Below are 21,364 nucleotides of genomic sequence, written 5' to 3'. Positions count from 1 at the left end.
GACTCCATATTGTTAAGATGTCAGTTTGCTAGACCACACTCCAGAGGAGAAGATTACATAAAGTCATGAATACCAGGAGACAGAGATCACTGAGGGCCATCTTAGAAGCCTGCCTACCACAGACTTCTAAGATGCTGTGTGACCTTGCCAATCAGTTAACTTTCCTGTGCTTCACTCTCTCTTCTGCAATATGGAGGAAAACAGCAGTACCTATCTCATGCAGTTATTTAAGGTTTAAATGATTAAGTGTCTGTAAAGCACTTAAGTATCTGGTACTTGGTTATATACATACATCAATACATCCATAAAACCAATATAAATACTTAAGTTACTATTCCTTAGAGCTTAGAACAATACATCCTTCTTTAACTATTTAATGATGCCTACTACAAATAAGGTACAGTATTTATTCAAGGTGTGCATAAAGATAACTGATTAAATTTGGGTACTGAGGAAAAAGTATCTTCTTGTTTTCATTTTTATTTGAACTTCAACAAACACACACAGGTAATGCCTGAGATAACCATAATCCTGTTTCACCAGGTCCTAATTTGTGCCTATTTTCCAGACATAACTGTCAATGGCATGCTCTTTCAGTTTTTTTTGTGGTTTGTTTTTTGTTTTTTAAGATGGAGTCTCACTCTATTGCCCAGGCTGGAGTGCAGTGGTGCAATCTCAGTTCACTGCAATCTCTGCCTCTCGGGTTCAAGAGATTCTCCTACCTCAGTCTCCTGAGTATCTGGGATTACAGGTGCATGCCACCAGGCCTGACTAATGTTTTTGTGTATTTTTAGTAGAGACAGGTTTCACCATGTTGGCCAGGCTGGTCTTGAACTCCTGACCTCAAGTATTCCTTCCACCTCAGCCTCCCAAAGTGCTGGCATTACAGGCATGAACCATTGCACACAGCCCCCCTCTTTCACTCTTAAAAGTGTCCCAGTGTACACAAGAAATTAGAGTCGCTCCAGTTTGTCACAGTCCTAGATTGAAATGGAAACTGAATCTAGATAAAGACTTTTGAGTAACAAACCAACAAGGCATGGACAAAAGGAAGGGAAACTGAAGAGGAGGAATATGGGCAATGGGGGTGAGTAGATATAGTGGGCAATAGAGTGAGACCCTGTCTCAAGAAAAAAAAGAACAAAAGGTTGGTTTAATATTCTAAACCAATCATTGCAATTCACTGTGTTAATACACTTTTAGAAAGATGAACTATATGATTGTCTCAAACAATTCAGAAAAAGCAGCATGGTAAGAGAAAAATAAATGCTTCAAAATGCCCACATAACAAAATTAATTCACCCACAATCTGAATTCACACTTCCTATAAACCTAATATATTATTTAAAAGCTTAGTGAAATAAAATATTTAACTGGTCATAAAACAGGTAACTGGCATTTCTTTAAAGATTTTTAAAAATCCATAAATGAATACCAAATAAATGTTAATGTATCACATTTAACTTCCCTTTCCTCTATCTGTTCTAATACATTACCATGAAACCAATATATAATCCTGATAAATACATTATTTAAAAAATAAGAAAACTTGTTTAAATGCATAGACTGCAGGCCAAATTTTAACAATAAACCACTTTTATAGCTATTTTTGTACTCCCAACTGAAAACATTAGGTGACTTTGGAAATTCTAATTCCTTTATAATCCAGCAGCACCAAAGCAAACAGTCATGACCCCTTAAGAGGATAAATATGCCCATTTTAATTAAAGACTAAATTATTTGGCTTGGTGTGCAATTTTTGCATCTGTATTTTGATACGTATTTATAAATCCTGTGCTTTTCATTAATGAAAAACTGTAAAAGTATAATAATTGACAAATAGCCTATAGAGGCAGTCTTAAAAGGTGTCTTGAATTCTCAAGAATTTAGGCTAATAAGAGGAATTAAGTATTGATACATGCCACATTATGGATGAACCTTGAAAACACTGTGCTAAGTAAAAGAGGCAAGTTACAAAAGACCACATATTGTATTACTTCATTTATATGTATGGTCTAGAGGTAAATCTATACAGACAAAAAGTACATTAGCAGTTCCCTATGACTAGGGTAGGAGTGGGGACTGAGGGGAATGTGGGGAATGGAGGATGACTTCCTTTGGGAGTGATGGAATGTTCTAAAATTGATGATAATGACGATTGCACAACTCTGTGAATATACTAAAAACCAATGAACTGTATACTTTAAATGGATAAATTGTATGGTCTGTGAATTATATCTCAATAAAGCTGTTACCATAAAAATAACTTAGGCTATAATTCCTACCCTAAATATAAACTGTTATGTATTATTATCTTAAAAATAGAAAAACCTGATTCCAATACTTTATACAAGAGAAAGCCAAGAAATGTATGCATGGCCGGGCACGGTGGCTCAAGCCTGTAATCCCAGCACTTTGGGAGTCCGAGACGGGCGGATCACGAGGTCAGGAGATCGAGACCATCCTGGCTAACACGGTGAAACCCCGTCTCTACTAAAAAAAAAAAAAAAGGGGATTGTGGCGGTCCTCTCTCCCAACTCGGAAGCTACAGCTGCCTCCGGACGCTCTCAAGATGGCGACCTCTCTGGGTTCCAACACCTACAACAGGCAGAACTGGGAGGATGCGGACTTCCCCATTCTGTGCCAGACATGTCTTGGAGAAAACCCATATATCCGAATGACCAAAGAAAAGTATGGGAAGGAATGCAAAATCTGTGCCAGGCCATTCACAGTGTTTCGCTGGTGCCCTGGAGTCCGCATGCGTTTCAAGAAGACTGAAGTGTGCCAAACCTGCAGTAAATTGAAGAATGTCTGTCAGACCTGCCTCTTAGACCTAGAGTATGGCCTGCCCATCCAGGTTCGTGACGCAGGATTGTCTTTTAAAGATGACATGCCAAAGTCAGATGTCAACAAAGAGTACTATACACAGAATATGGAGAGAGAGATTTCTAACTCCGATGGAACACGGCCAGTTGGCATGCTGGGGAAAGCCACATCTACCAGTGACATGCTGCTCAAACTGGCCCGGACCACACCCTACTACAAAAGGAATCGACCCCACATTTGCTCCTTCTGGGTGAAAGGAGAGTGTAAGAGAGGAGAGGAATGTCCATACAGACATGAGAAGCCTACAGATCCAGATGACCCCCTTGCTGATCAGAATATTAAAGATCGATATTACGGAATCAATGATCCTGTAGCTGACAAGCTTCTAAAGCGGGCTTCAACAATGCCTCGGCTGGACCCACCAGAGGATAAAACTATCACCACACTATATGTTGGTGGTCTAGGTGATACCATTACTGAGACAGATTTAAGAAATCATTTCTACCAGTTTGGAGAGATCCGGACGATCACTGTTGTGCAGAGACAGCAGTGTGCTTTCATCCAGTTTGCCACAAGGCAAGCTGCAGAAGTGGCTGCTGAGAAGTCCTTTAATAAGTTGATTGTAAATGGCCGCAGACTGAATGTGAAATGGGGAAGATCCCAAGCAGCCAGAGGAAAAGAAAAAGAGAAAGACGGAACTACAGACTCTGGGATCAAACTAGAACCTGTTCCAGGATTGCCAGGAGCTCTTCCTCCTCCTCCTGCGGCAGAAGAAGAAGCCTCTGCCAACTACTTCAACTTGCCCCCAAGTGGTCCTCCAGCTGTGGTGAACATTGCTCTGCCACCGCCCCCTGGTATTGCTCCACCTCCTCCCCCAGGTTTTGGGCCACACATGTTTCACCCAATGGGACCACCCCCTCCTTTCATGAGGGCTCCAGGACCAATCCACTATCCTTCTCAGGACCCTCAGAGGATGGGAGCTCACGCTGGGAAACACAGCAGCCCCTAGCACCTTGTCACCACTCTGGGGCTCTGTGGAAGAAAGGGCACTTAAAACTCCCAGTAAATCTTGGAATAAATATATTTGTCCTTCCCTTGTAGTTTCCATGGTAGCTGAATGTGCTCAGATGTGGGCATTCGGAGACTGACAGCCATGCTTTCCTACACATGTTCAAAGGATCGATGGACCGTAAATAAGCTGCCGTTAACACATCTGGTTACTGCTGTAACACGACTAATAAAGCCTAATGCCTGTTCCCCTTACCTGTGTGGGGGACAAGCAGATGAGTGAATTGGAATGTCCAGCAGAGTTACCATCCCAATTATATGTTCATTTTGTATATTTTTTGGGCGGGGGAATAATTGACCTGCGGTAAAGAAACCTTTGACCATTTTTATGTCCATTGAGTATTTTCCTTTTCATCCTGTTAAAAAAAAAGATAACTAGTACTAATCATTGGAGTGGCCTAAGTGTGATTTAACTCTTTTGAAGTCACATCCTCAGAAAGATGAGTAGAAACCAGCACCAGCACAGCCCAGATCTTTTCTTTCCCTCATTTATTCCTAAAGGAATCTGACCATTTTAAGTCTCTACGGCCCAAAAAAAAGACAAAACTAAAAATTCCTTTTTATTCCTGTCAACTGGATGGAAACAAATTTAATGGAGCTGTGTACCACTGAAGAAACCTGGTGTCTGGCATGAAATTACTGTAAAGAACTTCCTGTAAAACACGTTCTTTAACAAATGAAAAGCATTGGAGCGTGTGAATGAAAGACTTGTGACCTCCTGCTGGGACTCTGATAGTCGTCAGCATTCACCTTCGTGTGTCTTCAGTGTCTCATTGTCATCCCTGCTTCTGTTTGGTCTTAGAGTGTTTGGATATAACTGAATTGTAGATGGTAAAGGAAATTTGATGTGTTTTTGTTTTTAAATAATTAAAACGGGTCAATTTTTGAAAAAAAAAAAAAAAAATACAAAAAACTAGCCACGCGAGGTGACGGGCGCCTGTAGTCCCAGCTACTCGGAAGGCTGAGGCAGGAGAATGGCGTAAACCCGGGAGGCGGAGCTTGCAGTGAGTTGAGATCCGGCCACTGCACTCCAGCCTGGGCGACAGAGCGAGACTCCGTCTCCAAAAAAAAAAAAAAAAAAAAAAAAGAAATGTATGCATTAGTCTGTTCATGCTAATTGCTAAACATTGATGCAAATATACTCCACGTCTTTGAATTCCTACTGAATTTCCGACAACAAATAGATTTCTTGGATTTTACCACAAAATAGATTTAGATATTGGCTTGACTTTAAACTTGTGGTGGATATTTCCTGACTTCATTTGAAAATTTAATTAAATTAAATAACCTGTCAACTTGCAGGTTTTTATTCCTAAGTAGCTATTAATTTGGTTTATCAATAAAAACCTTAATAAAGTATGGGAGGCAACACATATCAAGCCACTGCTAGATTTAGCCATTTTACAATGTTTAGATATATCTAAACACCATTTGAATACCATAAAGACACACAATTTTTATCAATTTAATAATTTTAAAACAACAAAATACAAAGCTTAATAAAGATAATTTGCAAGTTTTATAGCAAGTTAGCTTTTTAACTATGTGTGTACAGTCTTATTTTGCCTTCAAAAATTCTGCTTCTAGAGTTTCAAGTAAGGAATATTAATCATTTCTTGACCTAGGTATATAATGTTATATTTCACCACTGATGTATTGTGAATTTCATTCACTAATTTAGGTGAATATTAATCATCATCAAATAATTCTAATAGATCTTAGTCTATGAAAGCAATCAATACCAGTTACTAATACTGATATTTTAACTAAAAATATAGATCACAAAAATGAAAGATCAGTTTTATTATTCTATTAATGCATATTTATAATATATGAAATATAATAAACTATAGAAATATTGCCATATTTCTACAAATGTATACATGTTAGCCCTAACTTTGGTATTCAGAGCTAAGATGTCAAGTACTTAATACAACATAGAGAGGTAATCATCATTTTAGGAAGTGGCTTAAAGCTGCTCTTTGGTATAGCATAAAGTCAAGATTTGATAAATCTAGGTAGTGATAACAGGTATTCATTATATTATATACTATTTATTATGAACAATTATATAGAACATAGTATATGCACACATATGTACATATAAAATACACATATATAATATATATAAATAATTTTAATATGTTCTTTGGTGTTCATTCAATATTATTGATATCAGAAAAAACAACATGCAAAATTCCTTTATTTTCTTTCTCTCTAGTCAGAGTGATCTGATAGCTTTGCAGAGCACAGTACATTTTAAATGTAAATCAACAAAATAAAACAATAAGATACAATTTTTAAAGAAAGGGATAACATTTTGAGTTTTTAAAAGTAACTACTGTTACTTAAGTGATTACAATCTCAAATGGTTTTTGCATAAAACCTTTGAGTCCCTGGGTCAAAATTTGGCCTAGTGGAAATAAAAATATCAATCATTTTTCCTCTGGTATTCTTTTTTTTCTTTTTTTTTTTCTTTTGCTCACTCTGCCACCCAGGCTAGAGTACAGTGGCGCAATCTTGGCTCGCTGCAAGCTCCACCTCGCAGGTTCATGCCATTCTCCTGCCTCAGCCTCTCGAGTAGCTGGGACTACAGGTGCCCACCACCACGTCTGGCTAATTTTTTTGTATTTTTAGTAGAAACAGGGTTTCACCATGTTAGCCAGATGTTCTTGATCTCCTGACCTTGTGATCTGCTCTCCTCAGCCTCCCAAAGTGCTGGGATTACAGGCATTAGCCACCGTGCCCAGCCCTGGCATTCTTGATAAACACATTATACATTCTCCCTAGTGAGCTGACATTTCAAGCAAACATACAACATGATCTTACTCATAAACAGTCGGGTCAAACCCCTGAACATGTTAATAAGTGAGTTATATCAACCAATTTTCAACATTAATATAAAATCATCTGTGGAATTCTCAAAAATATTTTTACAAAAATTAGTAGTATGATTTAAACACATGTTGGATTTCAAAATAAGAAATATATAAGAGAGTCCAACACTGGTACCTCTCTTCTGATCCTCAAAAACTAACCATTTTAAAAAATATTTTTACAAAAATTAGCAGTATGATTTAAACACATGTTGGATTTCAAAATAAAAAATATATAAGAGAGTCCAACACTGGTACCTCTCTTCTGATCCTCAAAAACTAACCATTTTTAAATATTAAAGATGATACTCCTCTCATTTTGATAAGTCACTCTGTGGCCCTAGCAATCCAAAAATAATTATAGACTTTTAAATAGGATAGAAGTTACTTTGAAACTTTAATAAGAATTCAAAAAAGAATTATACACTGCTCCAAAAAGCATTTTTCTAACCTCTGTTACATTAGCCAATCTAAAATAATATGATATGAACTCTTTGAACTACTACTCTATTAAATCCTGAGATCATTTCTAGTACTAGTCTGATCATTAGGAGACAAGTTTAAAAAGAAAATTTTCGGCCAGGCACAGTGGATCATGCCACCGTAATCCCCAGTACTTTGGGAGGCCAAGGTGGGAGGATCACAAGGTCAGGAGATTGAGACCATCCTGGCTAACACGGTGAAACCTCGTCTCTACTAAAAACACAAAAAATTAGCTGTGCATGGTGGCACACACCTGTAATCTCAGCTACTCAGGAGGCTGAGGCAAGAGAATCACTTGAACCTGGGAGGTAGAGGTTGCAGTGCCGAGATCGCACCACTGCGTTCCAGCCTGGACGACAGAGCAGGACTCATCTCAAAAAAATAAAATAAAATAAAATAAAATAAATAAAATAAAAAATAAAATTTTACGTTTAAATCTCAAACTTCAAAACGGTACTTGAAGTAGCTTACAACAGCAAACAAGAGCCCTGCAGAGAATCAGGAAAATATCCAAGCGAATTCAGAGTAAAAAGTTGGACAGCTGAATGTTGTAGCCCGTGCAAAGAAAGGTGGGCTAACTGCCCAGATGTACTCTACTACTTGAATACCTATATACGTGCTTGGTGTAACTTCTGTCATTTGAGGCAAAAGGCAAAAATCCAATGGAGACATAATAATGCAAATGTGAAGTATTGGGAGCCCACTGTGTGTCACATTTGGGAAGAGAGAAAGAGCTTTACAAATATAAATACAAAAGTCATGTAAATATTTATGATCATTTTGTAAGCTATATACAACAACATTTTCTTCTAGTAATTTCATTGACACTAATCAACGTCCATATTTTTTAACAGAAAGGTTTCTACATTTGCACAATTCCCAGTATATTTTTAATTCCTTAAGTATATTTAAGAATATTCCAGACCACAAGACTCTAAGGGGTTGCAAATTTTATCAGACTAAAATGTCAACATGTATTTATATAGAACCGTATGATGATTTTATTCAGCAGGCATGTCATAAACCAAATTTTCTCACTATGATGCCGGGTAGATAAAGCCAATTAAAGTGAGTATAACTATAAAAAAAATTCAGAAATTTCACTGTATGACTCAGTTACTCAAGAAATTTTTCTAAAGTTTACATTATCTTACAGGATCTCAAGATTCTAACTCATATACTTTGTATTCCCTCCCTAGAACCTAATGTAGGGTCAATGAACATACCACAGATGAAGTGTATGTTAAATACTGTCTCGCAAATTGAAATAATCATCATACCAAAGACTATAATGCTTCCATTTTGCTTATTGTTTATTGTTACTTTTTATTTTAAAATATTGATAAGAAGTCAAAAGGCACACTTATCTTAAAATAATTTAAGTATAATATTTCTAACCAATTATAATTAATAGTATTAAAAACTAAAACAGATAGCATCGTATAATCAAAGACAGAATCACCAGGATCTGAGCCGTATTCTTTCACTTATTAGCTGAGTAATCTTGAGAAACTTACCTACCAGTTCCCTCATTCCTAACATAATAACACTCTCTACAGAATTGTTGCTGGAAGGTAAAGAACAAAATGGATCTGAAAACAGTTTTGTAAAACTGGAAAGCAATATAAAAATTCAATGGGTTATCATCAAAAAATAATTTTGCTTGAGAGACAAGCTGTTCAACACATAGTGTAATCAATCTGCTTCTTTATGTTTATGTATCTTAATTAAAGTATTTTAAATTAGATATACATTCAAGTAAGTTGTATAACTGCCAGTGTCCTCCTCTCTTTTAATAAACTTTAACACAAATGGAAGGTAAAAATAGTTAATATATTTTATAACCAATAATGGTCACTTTATTTTTATGATATATATTTTCTCATATGTTTTAATCTTGTTTTAGTGTGTATTTTGTTCAGTTAACAAATCATCTACATGCTTTCTATTAAACATTATGAATAGAACTTATCAGTAGAAGGAAGGTCATTTATTAAATTTCTAAGTCAAATTTTAATATTTTCTTTTTTCTTATTTGGTTCATTTGATGCAAACACAATAATAGTGTAATACATTCTTTCCCAGTAGTGAAAAATAAATTACCATTTTGCTTTCTCTATACTCATTATCTGAATGAGGCTTTAGATAGAACCAAATTTATTACAATAGTGAATAAACACAATAATCAATGGAAAAATACTTGCAACAAACCATACCTAGTAATAAGAACTGCATTATCGTGGTGGGCAATCCCATTTTCTGGAATGGTGTTTCCATCACTTTGGTGGGAGAGAATGGATTTCTGCCATTTACAGAAGCTATCGAGGGACTTGTCTGCATGGTGGTTTATCTCCAAGTTTGGCTGCAATACAACATGCATACCAGAAATGTTCCAAACAAATTACTAAGGTCAGTTGTTAAAACTTTTGAAGACTAAAGTGGGAGTATAATTAGAAGCAGTGGTTTCTAGGAATAATCTCTTGCCAATTTTTATTTCTGTAATATCTGACCTAGAGCTCATTTGGTATATTATTGAACAGATATTTTTTTCCAGTTCCAGCTGTAATGATAACATGAACATACGTGAGATTATCAACATAAAAACTAAAGAAAACCATTATTATAAGATATGCCATGCAAATGCTCACCCTTATACTGAAACATAGCTAATCTATATAGCTTTAACATAAAAGGCATATTCTTGTAATGTATTTAAAATTTGCTTAAGATGTTAAATGTGTAGAGCTAAAACTCATATCCAACTAGAACTTCCTAATAGGAGCAATAATAAAACATATTATTTAATAATAAGTAATTCTATAGCTCTATAGCCTGTCTGTTAAGAATCTTAGACTTATAAACTAACACATTCTTACCTGATCTTCTGTGAGAACAATTAAGCGGGCCACTATAATATTCACAACGTTTCCTAGGCTGGAATCACGGTAAAGTTTGGCAACCTGACCTCCAGAAAATAAGAAAAGACACAAAGTCAGACAAAAATCATAGGGTGATAGTTTGATTTTTTTAAGTGCTAAAACAATTTTTTATAAATTTAACCACTGTATACATTACTCTGTATCACTTAGAACTCTACCCTCAAGGTGCCTTGGTAAAAAGTTTTTATACCAGTCTACCTCAATAAATATTTTCTCCTAGACATGAACTACAGCATGGAAATTAGAGGGTGAGCTGATGTTTCAAGTTAAAAAAGGAAAACAAAACCCTCAAACAAGATTTAATGATCCACTAAAACTGTCGTATTATCTAAAAATGAATGATAAGGTCATCTTTAAATGTATTTCTATGGAACTGAAACAATACTAGACAAATCTTTTACCATTTTAGACAGGTAAATTCTTATCATTATTAACTTCACAGCAAAAATTTGTGACCTTAGTCAAAAACACAACAAATACAAAATAAAATATTATACAGAGGGATCAAACTTACAATATTCATCACACTCAAAATGTAATGTTCAATGTCTTTGCGGCCATGGTAGCCCACCATCATTTTATCTGCCACTACCAATGTCTCCACAAACCGTTCAATGCTCACTGATCTCTTCTGTCTGTGGTGGTTATGTGTGTTGTTAATTGGTAGTGAATAAGAAAAAGTGGATGTATCATTCAGCCACCAAGGTTTGCCACTTCTTGTGAAATCTACAATAAAAGCAACCAATTCAGGTAAGTTCACTAATTAAACATATTTATTTATAAATCTTTCATGTAGACATGCTTCTCATAAATTATCTAATATATTAAGATTTTTCAAAGGGAAGAGAATGAGAAAATGCAGTAGTGAGAAATAAGTCTGTAAATTTTTGAAAATAATGTTATCTGAAAAAAAAACATTCAACTGCTCATGAAAACAAAAAAGAATCTAATAAATGAATTAATAAAAAATAATTTTCAAATAATCATCTCATATTATTCCAGTAATTATATCTTGATACATTTAAATTTAGGATATATACTTTAAAGAATCATTTAAAGCTATTTAAAAAGCATCTAGAGTATGAACTTTTGAATCAGTCTAAGACAGCTCTGATAGAGAACCCTGATTTTGCAAAAATCTATTTCAAAGATACTTTGAGCATTCATTTTAAAACAAGATGCTTCCATTAAGCTATTTTAATTAGAATCAATTCTACTGCTCTTGAAATCTCAATTCTAAAAGGCAATGAATCACTTTTTTCACTTAGATCGGCAGTCTACAACTATTTATTCTGACAGAGTACTCAAAATACTTCTTTTCCAAAGCCTAGAAGTAAGAGACATTCAATTAGAGTTGAAAGATCACGATTCCAGCATAATTTGCTTTGAACCACATTTAGCACGGATTGCAATGTATCCTCTGTTTTCTACACATTTGGTTCTTCAGTATAGAAGCAGCCTTTTAGTGCTACGGCATTTGTAAACACCTGCCTCACTGATTATCATCTTCCTTAAATAAACTTGAGCATGTAGAGGGCCTCTGTATATCTTCCACATCCTTATATTGAATAGGAAATCTTTCTCATCCCCACTATTGAAAAATTTAGTGAGGAATAATTAGATTAATATATATGATACACTTGACAGAAAGTGAAACTATTCTCATTTCTCCAACTTCTTTAGCCTTTCTCTTTAAAAAATTGCATTGGTAGGTGCTATGGTTTGAATATCTCCTCCAAAACTCATGTTGAAACTTAATTGCCATTGAAACAGTATTAACAGCTGGGGCCTCTAAAAGATGATTAGAACTTGAGGGCTCCACCCTCATGAAGGAATTAAAACCGTTATTGTAGGAGTGGGTTGGTTATTGTGGGAGTGGGTTCCTGATAAAAAATAATGAGTTCAGCCCAATTTCCTCTCTCTGTTGTGTGCACTCACTTCCTCCTCTTGCCTTCCTCCATTAGATGACCCTCACCAGATGCTGGAGCCATGCTCTTGGACTTCCCAGCATCCAGAACCATATGCTTAGTAAACTTTTACTGTTCTTAAGTTATCCAGTCTCAGGTATTCTGTTACAGCAGCAGGAAACGTGCTAAGACAGTAGGATGAATAAATTTTAGGAAATAAGGTGGAAATGATCATAAGACCCATCAGTTAAATACTCCTGAAACTCCTAAAGTCAAGAGAAGCAAGGACATAAACACCACTTCTTATTTCAATAGTATATCCTCCAGATAGTAAGTGTTTCTCTATATCCATTTGTGGCAGACAGACTCTCCAGATGGCCTCCATGACCTCTGTCTCCTGATGTTCACATCCTTTTGTGATTTCCTCCTTTTGAATATGAGTAGGACCTGTGACTTGCTTCTAACTAACAGAATACAGCAAAGATGATGAGATGCATGTGATTTTGAGTATATTAGTACATGATTATGTTACATAATTATTGTAGCATTTACCTAGAGTCTCTCCCTTGCTGAATTAGAGAAAGCAAGCAATCACATTGGTGAACTGACGCTGGCATCTGAAGACAATCATCCAAAAACTAAAGTTATCTGTAACCACAAAGAACTGAATGCTGCCAACAACTATGGGGGTAGAGAAGTGGATTCTTCCCCAGTCAAGATTCCAGATGAGAATTCAGCCCTGGCTGAGGCTAAGCAGATGACCCATCCATGCACAAACTCCTGACCAACAGAAACTGTGAAATACTAAAAGTATACTGAGTAAGCCACTAGGTTTTATTGGCTAATATTATTACAAAACAGCTGAAAGCTTTTCCACATCAATATAACTCCAATTTCTCCTGCTCAGTCCTCTGTGATCATAAAACCACTCATGTATTCAAGTCATGCCTAGTCTCTTACTCTGGCTAAACAGCTTCAATGTCCAAATAGAGGATTTTATTTTCATTCTTTTGATCATTTCCCCTTCTCTGACCCATTCAATTTCTCCTTATTTTTATTTAAAATATTGTGAAAACAATTAGACATTATTGTGCAATAAACACAAAGCAATGGTAGTTCTCATTTAAAATGTATTTAGGTCGGGTGTGATGGCTCACGCCTATAATCCCAACACTTTGGGAGGCCGAGGTGGGTGGATCACCTGAGGTCAGACCTTGAGGCCAGCCTGGCCAACATGGTGAAACCCCGTCTGTACTAAAAATACAAAAATTAGCCAGATGTGGGGAGGGCGCCTGTAATCCCAGCTACTCGGAAGGCTGAGGCAGGACAATTGCTTGAACCTGGGAGGCGGAGGTTGCAGTTAGCTGAGATGGCACCACTGCACTCCAGTCTGGGCAACAAGAGCAAAACACTATCTCAAAAATAATGATAATAAAACTAAAAATGTATTCAGTGTAAGATAATTGGTGTTATCATCTTTGTTACTGTCCTAATTTTCAACATTTTAGTTTTTAAAATTTTTAGTTGGCTTGGCTATCACTCTAACAAACTACAAATTATTTGAACATTAAAACTATATATTTTTATTTATGAATGTCCATCAAAGGCATTTTATATATAGCATATATAATTATATATTCAATATTTTATACATATACACATATACTGAATGAATAAAATCAAGAGAGAGAACATCTTCAGTTTCACTTTAAAAATTAAATTAATCCAGCATAATTAGCTCATTATAAAACTATGCATTCTATAATTGCCAATTGACTTCTTAATGTTAAGCTTAGTGATCTGTAAGTACTATCTTTCTTAGTCTAAAATAGAAAACGAGATTAACTTGCTTTGTCTCAAAATAAAGATAGTAGTTCTTTAAATGATACCTGTTACAGATGCTTTGCTTAATTTAATTTTGATTAGATTATAGCATGTTAGGAAAATATTGTTCATAAACACATACAACACGGTAACTTTTTCCCAAAATCAATATATGGATTTCATTGCCATTTGAAATAAGATTTTAACTTTTTGATCAATATCAAAGTGTTTGAATATATACAGCCATTCACTATTATTTCATTAACCTGCTTTATTTTAGTACTTACATAGTACTTACTACTTCTGGACAGTTGGCCATATATTTGCTTGTTTGTTTGTTTGCTTATTTAGTTAACTGTCTTTCCTCACTAGAATATAAACTGCATGAGAGCAGGGACTTTTTCTGCTTTATTTATTGCTGCATCCCCAGCACCTAGAATAGCCTTGCATACAGGAACTAAATGAATATTTACTTAATGAATATATAAGTAGATAATGAAGATACAGAGACGTAATAACATCTATTTCAATGGACTAGAAGAATACTTAGTTATCTCTGGGTGTTGGAATAAGTAATTTTCAGTTTCTTTTTTTCCTTTTTGTCCTGTATTTTCTAAAAAGAACATTTATTACTTCTATACAATTTTTAAAAATTCATAGTTTGAATCTAATTAGAATGGAAAAAATTAGTATCTGAATGTAAGATAAATATATCCAGTGTCAAGGGGGTTTTCATATCTTATATTTTGACATAAACTTGAATTCCAGGTAATAGGCTAACTGGCAGTGTATGCCTATAAATTCACATCTCTCACTTGACCTATGCTGTTGAAACAGTATTACAATTAAGATGTCAGCCAGACATTTCCCAAATTTACTACTAAACACAAAACATTTTTTTTTTTCCAACTAAGTCTAGTAACACTTGCCCAGAACATAGGGAAATACTATTATATTCCCAGTAATAGGAAGCCAGTGAAGTTTTTCAAGGTGTGTGATACAGCCAGATTTAGGGGACAGATTTTACTGAAAACAAGAACACAAACCTGGAGGCAGAAAGCATAATTAGAAAGTCAGTATAGTGGTCTCGTCAAGAGATAATGAGGATCTAAAATAAACAGACTAGAGTTCGGGGTAGTAGAAATGGCAAGTGAATTGAAAACATTGAAATGGAACACTGTTTAGGAAATTCTCACAGTAATCCAAATGAGAGATGGTAGAAGAATCTTTCCCCAAAAGGGCAGAATTTTATGACAGCCATAAGAATGGATTTGGAGAAGTGTTTCACTAATGCGTAAACCATTAAAAAATAAGGATCTGCCTGACTTAAAATACTGTGATACGTACTTCAAAAAAGGATAATTTAAATATGAAAGGATTAAGAGATAGGCTTTTCAGAATATGATAAAATCTTTAAAGATTTTTATAAAAGGTGATCTTCTTTTTTTTTTTTTTTTTTGAGACGGAGTCTTGCTCTGTCGCCCAGGCTGGAGTGCAGTGGCCAGATCTCGGCTCACTGCAAGCTCCGCCTCTCGGGTTCACGCCATTCTCCTGCCTCAGCCTCCCGAGTAGCTGGGACTACAGGCACCCGCCACCTCGCCCGGCTAGTTTTTTGTAATATTTAGTAGAGACGGGGTTTCACCGTGTTAGTCAGGATGGTCTCGATCTCCTGACCTCGTGATCCACCCGTCTCCGCCTCCCAAAGTGCTGGGATTACAGGCTTGAGCCACCGCGCCCGGCCAAAAGGTGATCTTCTTTACCATCATACAGTGAAGGTTGGCATATTATGGAAAAATGATAGAATAATTACATTATAATAAACAACTGAATATTTAAATCCTAGTTTTTTTTTCTTTCTTTTTTTTTTGTGAAGGAGTTTCGCACTCGGAGTGATCTTGGCTCACTGCAACCGCTGCCTCCAAGGTTCAAGCAATTCTCCTGCCTCAGCCTGAGTAGCTGGGACTACAGGAGCGTGCCACAATGCCCGGCTAATTTTTGTATTTTTAGTAGAGACAGGGTTTCACCATGTTGGCCAGGATGGTCTCGATCTCCTGACCTCGTGATCCGCCTGCCTTGGCCTCCCAAAGTGCTGAGATTATAGGTGTGAGCCACTGTGCCCGGACTGAATTCTAGTTTTTAAAGAATTTACATATAGTTATACTTACAGTCTAAATGTTGTTAAACATAAGATAAACTTATTTCCATAATGTTTCGTTTCATTACTCAATACAAAGACCCAACAAATCTTCTGTTTTCATTATTAACTCTGGAATTTTATTTCAAGTTTTAAGTAGATTCACTGTAAGTTGTCTTTTTCTGGTACCAACAAGGACCTAATTAACAGCCTCAGAGATTACTCAAGAAGAAAGTGTGCAGAATGAGAACAGTAGGTTAAGAAAAGAAGACTTAATACTTAAGAAGAAAACAAGCCCATGAAGAATATGGAGAAGAAACAAAAGGATGATGCATATCATACACTAATTCACAAGGCAATCCTTTCTTTCTTTCTTTCTTTCTTTTTTTTTTTTTTTTTGAGATGGAGTCTCGCTCTGTTACCCTGGCTGGAGTGCAGTGGCACGATCTGGGCTCACTGCAACCTCCGCCTCCCAGGTTTAAGCGATTCTTCTGCCTCAGCCTCCCAAGTGGCTGGGACTACAGGCAAGCGCCACCACGCCTGGCTTATTTAATAGAGACAGGGTTTCACCATATTGGCCAGGCTGGTCTCGAAATCCTGACCTTATGATCTGCCTGCCTCGGCCTCCCAAAGTGCTGGGATAATAGGCATGAGCCACCACGTCTGGCTAACCCTTTCTATTTTTTACTAAATGTATTTGTTGGTGACTTTACCTTTGCATTAAGCTGAAATCTCTCTCTGAAACATTCTGCCCCTGGTTCTAGCTACTGGAACTATATAGAACAAATCTTTAAAAAAAATTTTAATATAACAACACTTTAGTGTACTAGAAACAGTCATTTTAATGATAGCTACAGTTTGATTGGGTAACTAGTATGTGCAGAGATGAGCACTCAGAGAGGTTGGGTAATTAATTGGTCCTATGCTATACCAAAGCGCATGTTCTTTTTGCTATGCTATGTTATATCCACTGTTTCTCTACATTTTCTCACCTTTAGACTAACATCCTCCTAACTCCTTAGCTCTAGTCTTGCTCCTCTCTAATTCCATCTCCATATTGCTGCCAGAGTAGTCTTTGTAAAACACAAATCTGATTATGTTATTCTTCCTGTTTAAATCCTGTCCGTGGGTTTCTAGTGTACTTAGGATAAACAAACCCCTTAACATGGTTTATAAGCTCTTCATGATGTGGCCTCTGCTAATCTTTCCAGTTTCATCTCTCACAACCACTTCCCCCAACCACTATGAACCTCACCTTTATCCCTCCAGCCCACATTCTAATATCCAGTTACATGAGCTGTCTGTCAATTTATATAACATGACATTCTCCCTTTTGGTTTAGGAGCTTCATAAATGCTATTTTCTCTATGTGAAACACTATAGCCACTGCTTTCTTCACTTCTACACAACTACTTTTACTTTTCCCCCAGGCCTCAGCTTAGAAGTCACTTCTTCCATGAAGCTCTCCTTGACCACTGAAGTCTAGGTTTGCTGTCTGTACTACATATTTTTATAGTATCCTCACTCAGTGCTAACACTACTTTTGAATACTACCTTAAGATTCTTCAAGTCTTAAAGTGTCTAGATTCCTGCTACTAGCATAAAAATATCAGGCTAAACAAATACTCTATTTGCACAAATAGAGTACTACAGTACCTGTGCAAAAAAGCTATAGCTATTACCTAAAATAAGATGGTTATTTTTTTCCCTTCAACCAAAAAAAGAAAATGAATTTTATACAAATTTAGTTTAAAGACTTCTCAAAGAGCTCCCAGATTGATTTAAAACTACTGGTAGGTGGCATTGGGAATTACACCTGATGTAAATGACAAGTTGATGGTTGCTGACTAGTTGATGGGTGCAGCACACCAACATGGCACATGTATACATATGTAACAAACCTTCACGTTGTGCACATGTACCCTAGAACTTAAAGTATAATAAAAAAAAAAAATTAAAAAAAAAAAAAGAAACCCAACCTAAGAAGCAGAGAGAAAAAATGTTTAAAAAAAAAAAAACTACTTGTAGGTGACCATCCATTAAAAGGGCTCTGGACATTATAATCCTAGTCAAATTCCTACTTACTTTTTTTGCTAACCTTACTATACTTGCCATAAGAAAGAAAAAGCAGCAATCCAATACAATATGCTTTCGAAAAGCTGCACACTCACTCACCCGAAACCCCACAATGAGAGTGATCATACAGATGTCGTTGTTGAAGGGCAGACTTTTTGTAAATAACATGAGGGTGGCCATTTTCATAACTAAAATGCTTGGAATCCTCTGTGGTATTCTTTAAAGGTTCAATAAAATATTCTTCATCTTCTGTAGCAATAACACCATGCTAAAAGAAAAATAAAGTACTTACCAAGGAGAATAATTTTAAATATTAGTTATCATTATTAACAAGAGCTAAAAATAAATAGACACTTCTCTAAAGACAGGGTTAAAACACATGTTAATAAAAAAAAAAATTAGCGAATTATCTGTACTCAGTAAAACATTATATAAATGTTCCTATTCTTTAAAAAGAATATTTAAATACCTCCATATGCTATGCACTGTACTCAGCATGTCACATACATGATTTCCTCCAATTTCACAATGACTCTGTGAGGTAACAGAGGTTTTATGCGAACACTAAAACTTATTTCAGTTCCACATTATGCATGTAACTATATCCTCTGTGTTTAGATATAGCTTTGTGATTGAGTTTTGGACAATAAAAATATGGGCAGAGGGTTATATAACACTTTCAGCCCGACCTCTGAATACCTCTGCAGTGGAATCTTCTACTCTCTTTCCTCACTGAATGAAAACAACTCCAAATACCTAGGGTAGGTAGAAACCAAAACAGAAGGAACCTGGGTCCCTGCATGACCTCTTAGAAAGCTGTCTGATGTAGACACAGACACACACAAGAAATAAACTTCTATTGTGATAAATCACTGACATTTTGAGGTTTATGTTGCATCAATTAATAAGTTGTTAATTAACACACATCCCATACATCCCCATTCTGCAGATGAAGTAACAGGCTCAGAAGACTTGCCCAATATTATACAGAGGTAAGTGAAGGTACTGGAATTCAAAGTTCTGCCCTTACTTACAGTATTTTATCACCTTATCCCTATCTGCTTAGCCAAGTGCTACTCAGTTTAGTTATCTCTCCTCTTTAAAAACCTTCTCAGCGGGGCGCGGTGACTCAAGCCTGTAATCCCATCACTTTAGGAGGCCGAGACGTGCGGATCACGAGGTCAGGAGATTGAGATCATCCTGGCTAACACGGTGAAACCCCATCTCTACTAAAAAATACAAAAAACAAAAACAAAACTAGCTGGGCGAGGTGGTGGGCGCCTATAGTCCCAGCTACTCGGGAGGCTGAGGCAGGAGAATGGCGTGAACCCGGGAGGCGGAGCTTGCAGTGAGCTGAGATCCGGCCACTGCACTCCAGCCTGGGCGACAGAGCAAGACTCCGTCTCAAAAAAAAAACAAACAAACAAACAAAAAAAACCTTCTCTAGTCCCTAGTCCAAATGGAGTAGCTTCACCCTCCACTGAGCTCCAACAGAGCTAATTCTCAGTATCATTTATTTTCAATTAATTCCACACTGCTTTGTTACATCTCAAGTCTTGAAGTCTTATTTAAAGTTGGTATAAGTTTTCAACTTCATGTTTTAGCTTCCCAATTAGATTATTTGCTTTTTAAGGCAAAGGGTTATGTCTCATATTTCTTTGAATCAGTTACAACCATAGAAAGTGTCCCACATGTAATAGGTATAAATAAAACTTTGTTGATGAAAAAGAATGAGATGGTAAAAGTTATCTGAAATAAGAATTTCCACCCTTGTCTAATAATGTTTTCCTAAGTATGGCACATGTGAGGACTGCTCTTAATCCAACTAATTTACCCTGTAACACCAGATAAAATAAAAACTCTCTGGGTGTATTTCCTCAGCTGGAAAAATGAAAGAGTTGGTCTAAATTAGTGGTTTTAAAACAGCACTCTGGGGAGCCCTAAGGGTTCCATGGAAGTGCCCTCAGGGGATTGCCCCAGACAACAAAGGGAGACCTACATGGCTTGGATTCCTGGGTTTAGGAATCAGTTGTGCTTTTATTAATCTATATATTAAGTTTCCATATAACATTTCATTTGAAAAAGGAGTTTTGCTGCTTTAAAAAGAAAGTTGAAAACCTCTAGTCCAGATAATCTCTAAGGTCCCTTTGAATTCTAAACCTCTATGATTCTGTTTAGGGAAATTCATGTTAAGTACCTCATGCTTGGAAGGAATGATAAGACATAATCAGAGTTGCTCTAATTTATAGATTAAGTTGGCAGTTACCTACATGAAATGAGCTGAGGAATGCAAACAAAAAAAGCAGCCCTGAGTCACTTCATATATTTTTCACCATTGTTTGCTTTAATTTAAGGAAAATAGTCCCTATATTAAATGCAAATACTAGCAAAAATAACATAATATGCCATTAACATATTCTAATACCTCAGTATGAAGTACTTTACCAGGTAGATCAACAATGTGCTAAAAAATGAACACAGTTCCTGCAGAATAGCAGGCAAGTACAAGTTTTGATAAGAGGGATATGTAGGAAGCAGGGTCTAGGCTACAGTCCAGAAAGGCTAGAGACTAAAGTCATGCTGGTCTGTGGGCACAAGAAAATTGAAAGTTACCAGACAAGAGATTTGATTTGCTGGGGAAAAATGAAGTCAGAAGCCTGGTAAGTAAACACAATCTCTAATTTCAAGAATGAAAAGACTCTGGAAGGACAATCCAGAGATTTTATGTTAGGTACTTTGTAAAATGTTTATAACATTCTCTCTTCTTAATAACTCTTTGACGTACCACTATCTGTTCCACTTTGTAGATGAGAAACTGAGATGGAGCAAAGTTAAACAATGAACTCCTGTGACTGACTTTGGAGCCAGAACTCTTAACCACTATACTATAATTCTCTTATCCTCTAAGGGCTGTTTCTGTATTTATTTTTTCACAAAATATGCTTTCACAAGTGCCTATCACAAGGCAGATACTATGCTACGTGGTAGGGATACAACAGTGAACCAAAGTTCCAGCTCTATCATGGTACTTACATTTTGGTGGGAGGAGCTAGGAAAAGCTAATTATGCTGGTGCGGTGGCTCATACCTGTAATCCCAGCACTTTGGGAGGCTGAGGCAGGTCAATCACGAGGTCAGGAGTTTGAGATTAGCCTGACCAACGTGGTGAAACTCTGCCTCTACTAAAAATACAAAAATTAGCCGGGCGTGGTGGTGCATGCCTATAATCCCA

The 21,364-nt window shown here is 36.3% G+C and overlaps 2 protein-coding genes across 11 annotated transcripts in view; one reads left to right on the top strand and one right to left on the bottom strand.

Moving 5' to 3' along the window:
• ADAMTS6 (ADAM metallopeptidase with thrombospondin type 1 motif 6) overlaps positions 1 to 21,364 on the bottom strand; it is a 333,405-nt gene that overhangs the window by 293,249 nt on the left and 18,792 nt on the right. For all 10 annotated transcript variants that reach the window (XR_005234665.2, XM_037982239.2, XM_037982243.2 and 7 more), the window contains exons 4-7: positions 18,233 to 18,401; positions 10,707 to 10,918; positions 10,130 to 10,213; positions 9,470 to 9,615 (exon numbers count right to left, since the gene is read on the bottom strand). Coding sequence is in view for 9 of the 10 variants with exons in the window: in XM_037982239.2 (XP_037838167.2) it covers positions 9,470 to 9,615; positions 10,130 to 10,213; positions 10,707 to 10,918; positions 18,233 to 18,401 (611 nt within the window). In the remaining variant the exon portion in view is untranslated. The remainder of the gene's footprint in view (positions 1 to 9,469; positions 9,616 to 10,129; positions 10,214 to 10,706; positions 10,919 to 18,232; positions 18,402 to 21,364) is intronic.
• Positions 2,516 to 4,419, top strand: LOC119618344 (pre-mRNA-splicing factor RBM22). The gene has a single exon (XM_037982247.2). It carries the CDS (start codon positions 2,573 to 2,575, stop codon positions 3,833 to 3,835), a length of 1,263 nt encoding a protein of 420 aa, XP_037838175.2. The 5' UTR covers positions 2,516 to 2,572; the 3' UTR covers positions 3,836 to 4,419.

The sequence above is a fragment of the Chlorocebus sabaeus genome, chromosome 4 (genome assembly GCF_047675955.1).
Source record: "Chlorocebus sabaeus isolate Y175 chromosome 4, mChlSab1.0.hap1, whole genome shotgun sequence".
NCBI lineage: Eukaryota > Metazoa > Chordata > Mammalia > Primates > Cercopithecidae > Chlorocebus > Chlorocebus sabaeus.
This window is presented reverse-complemented; position numbering and strand designations above follow the sequence as displayed.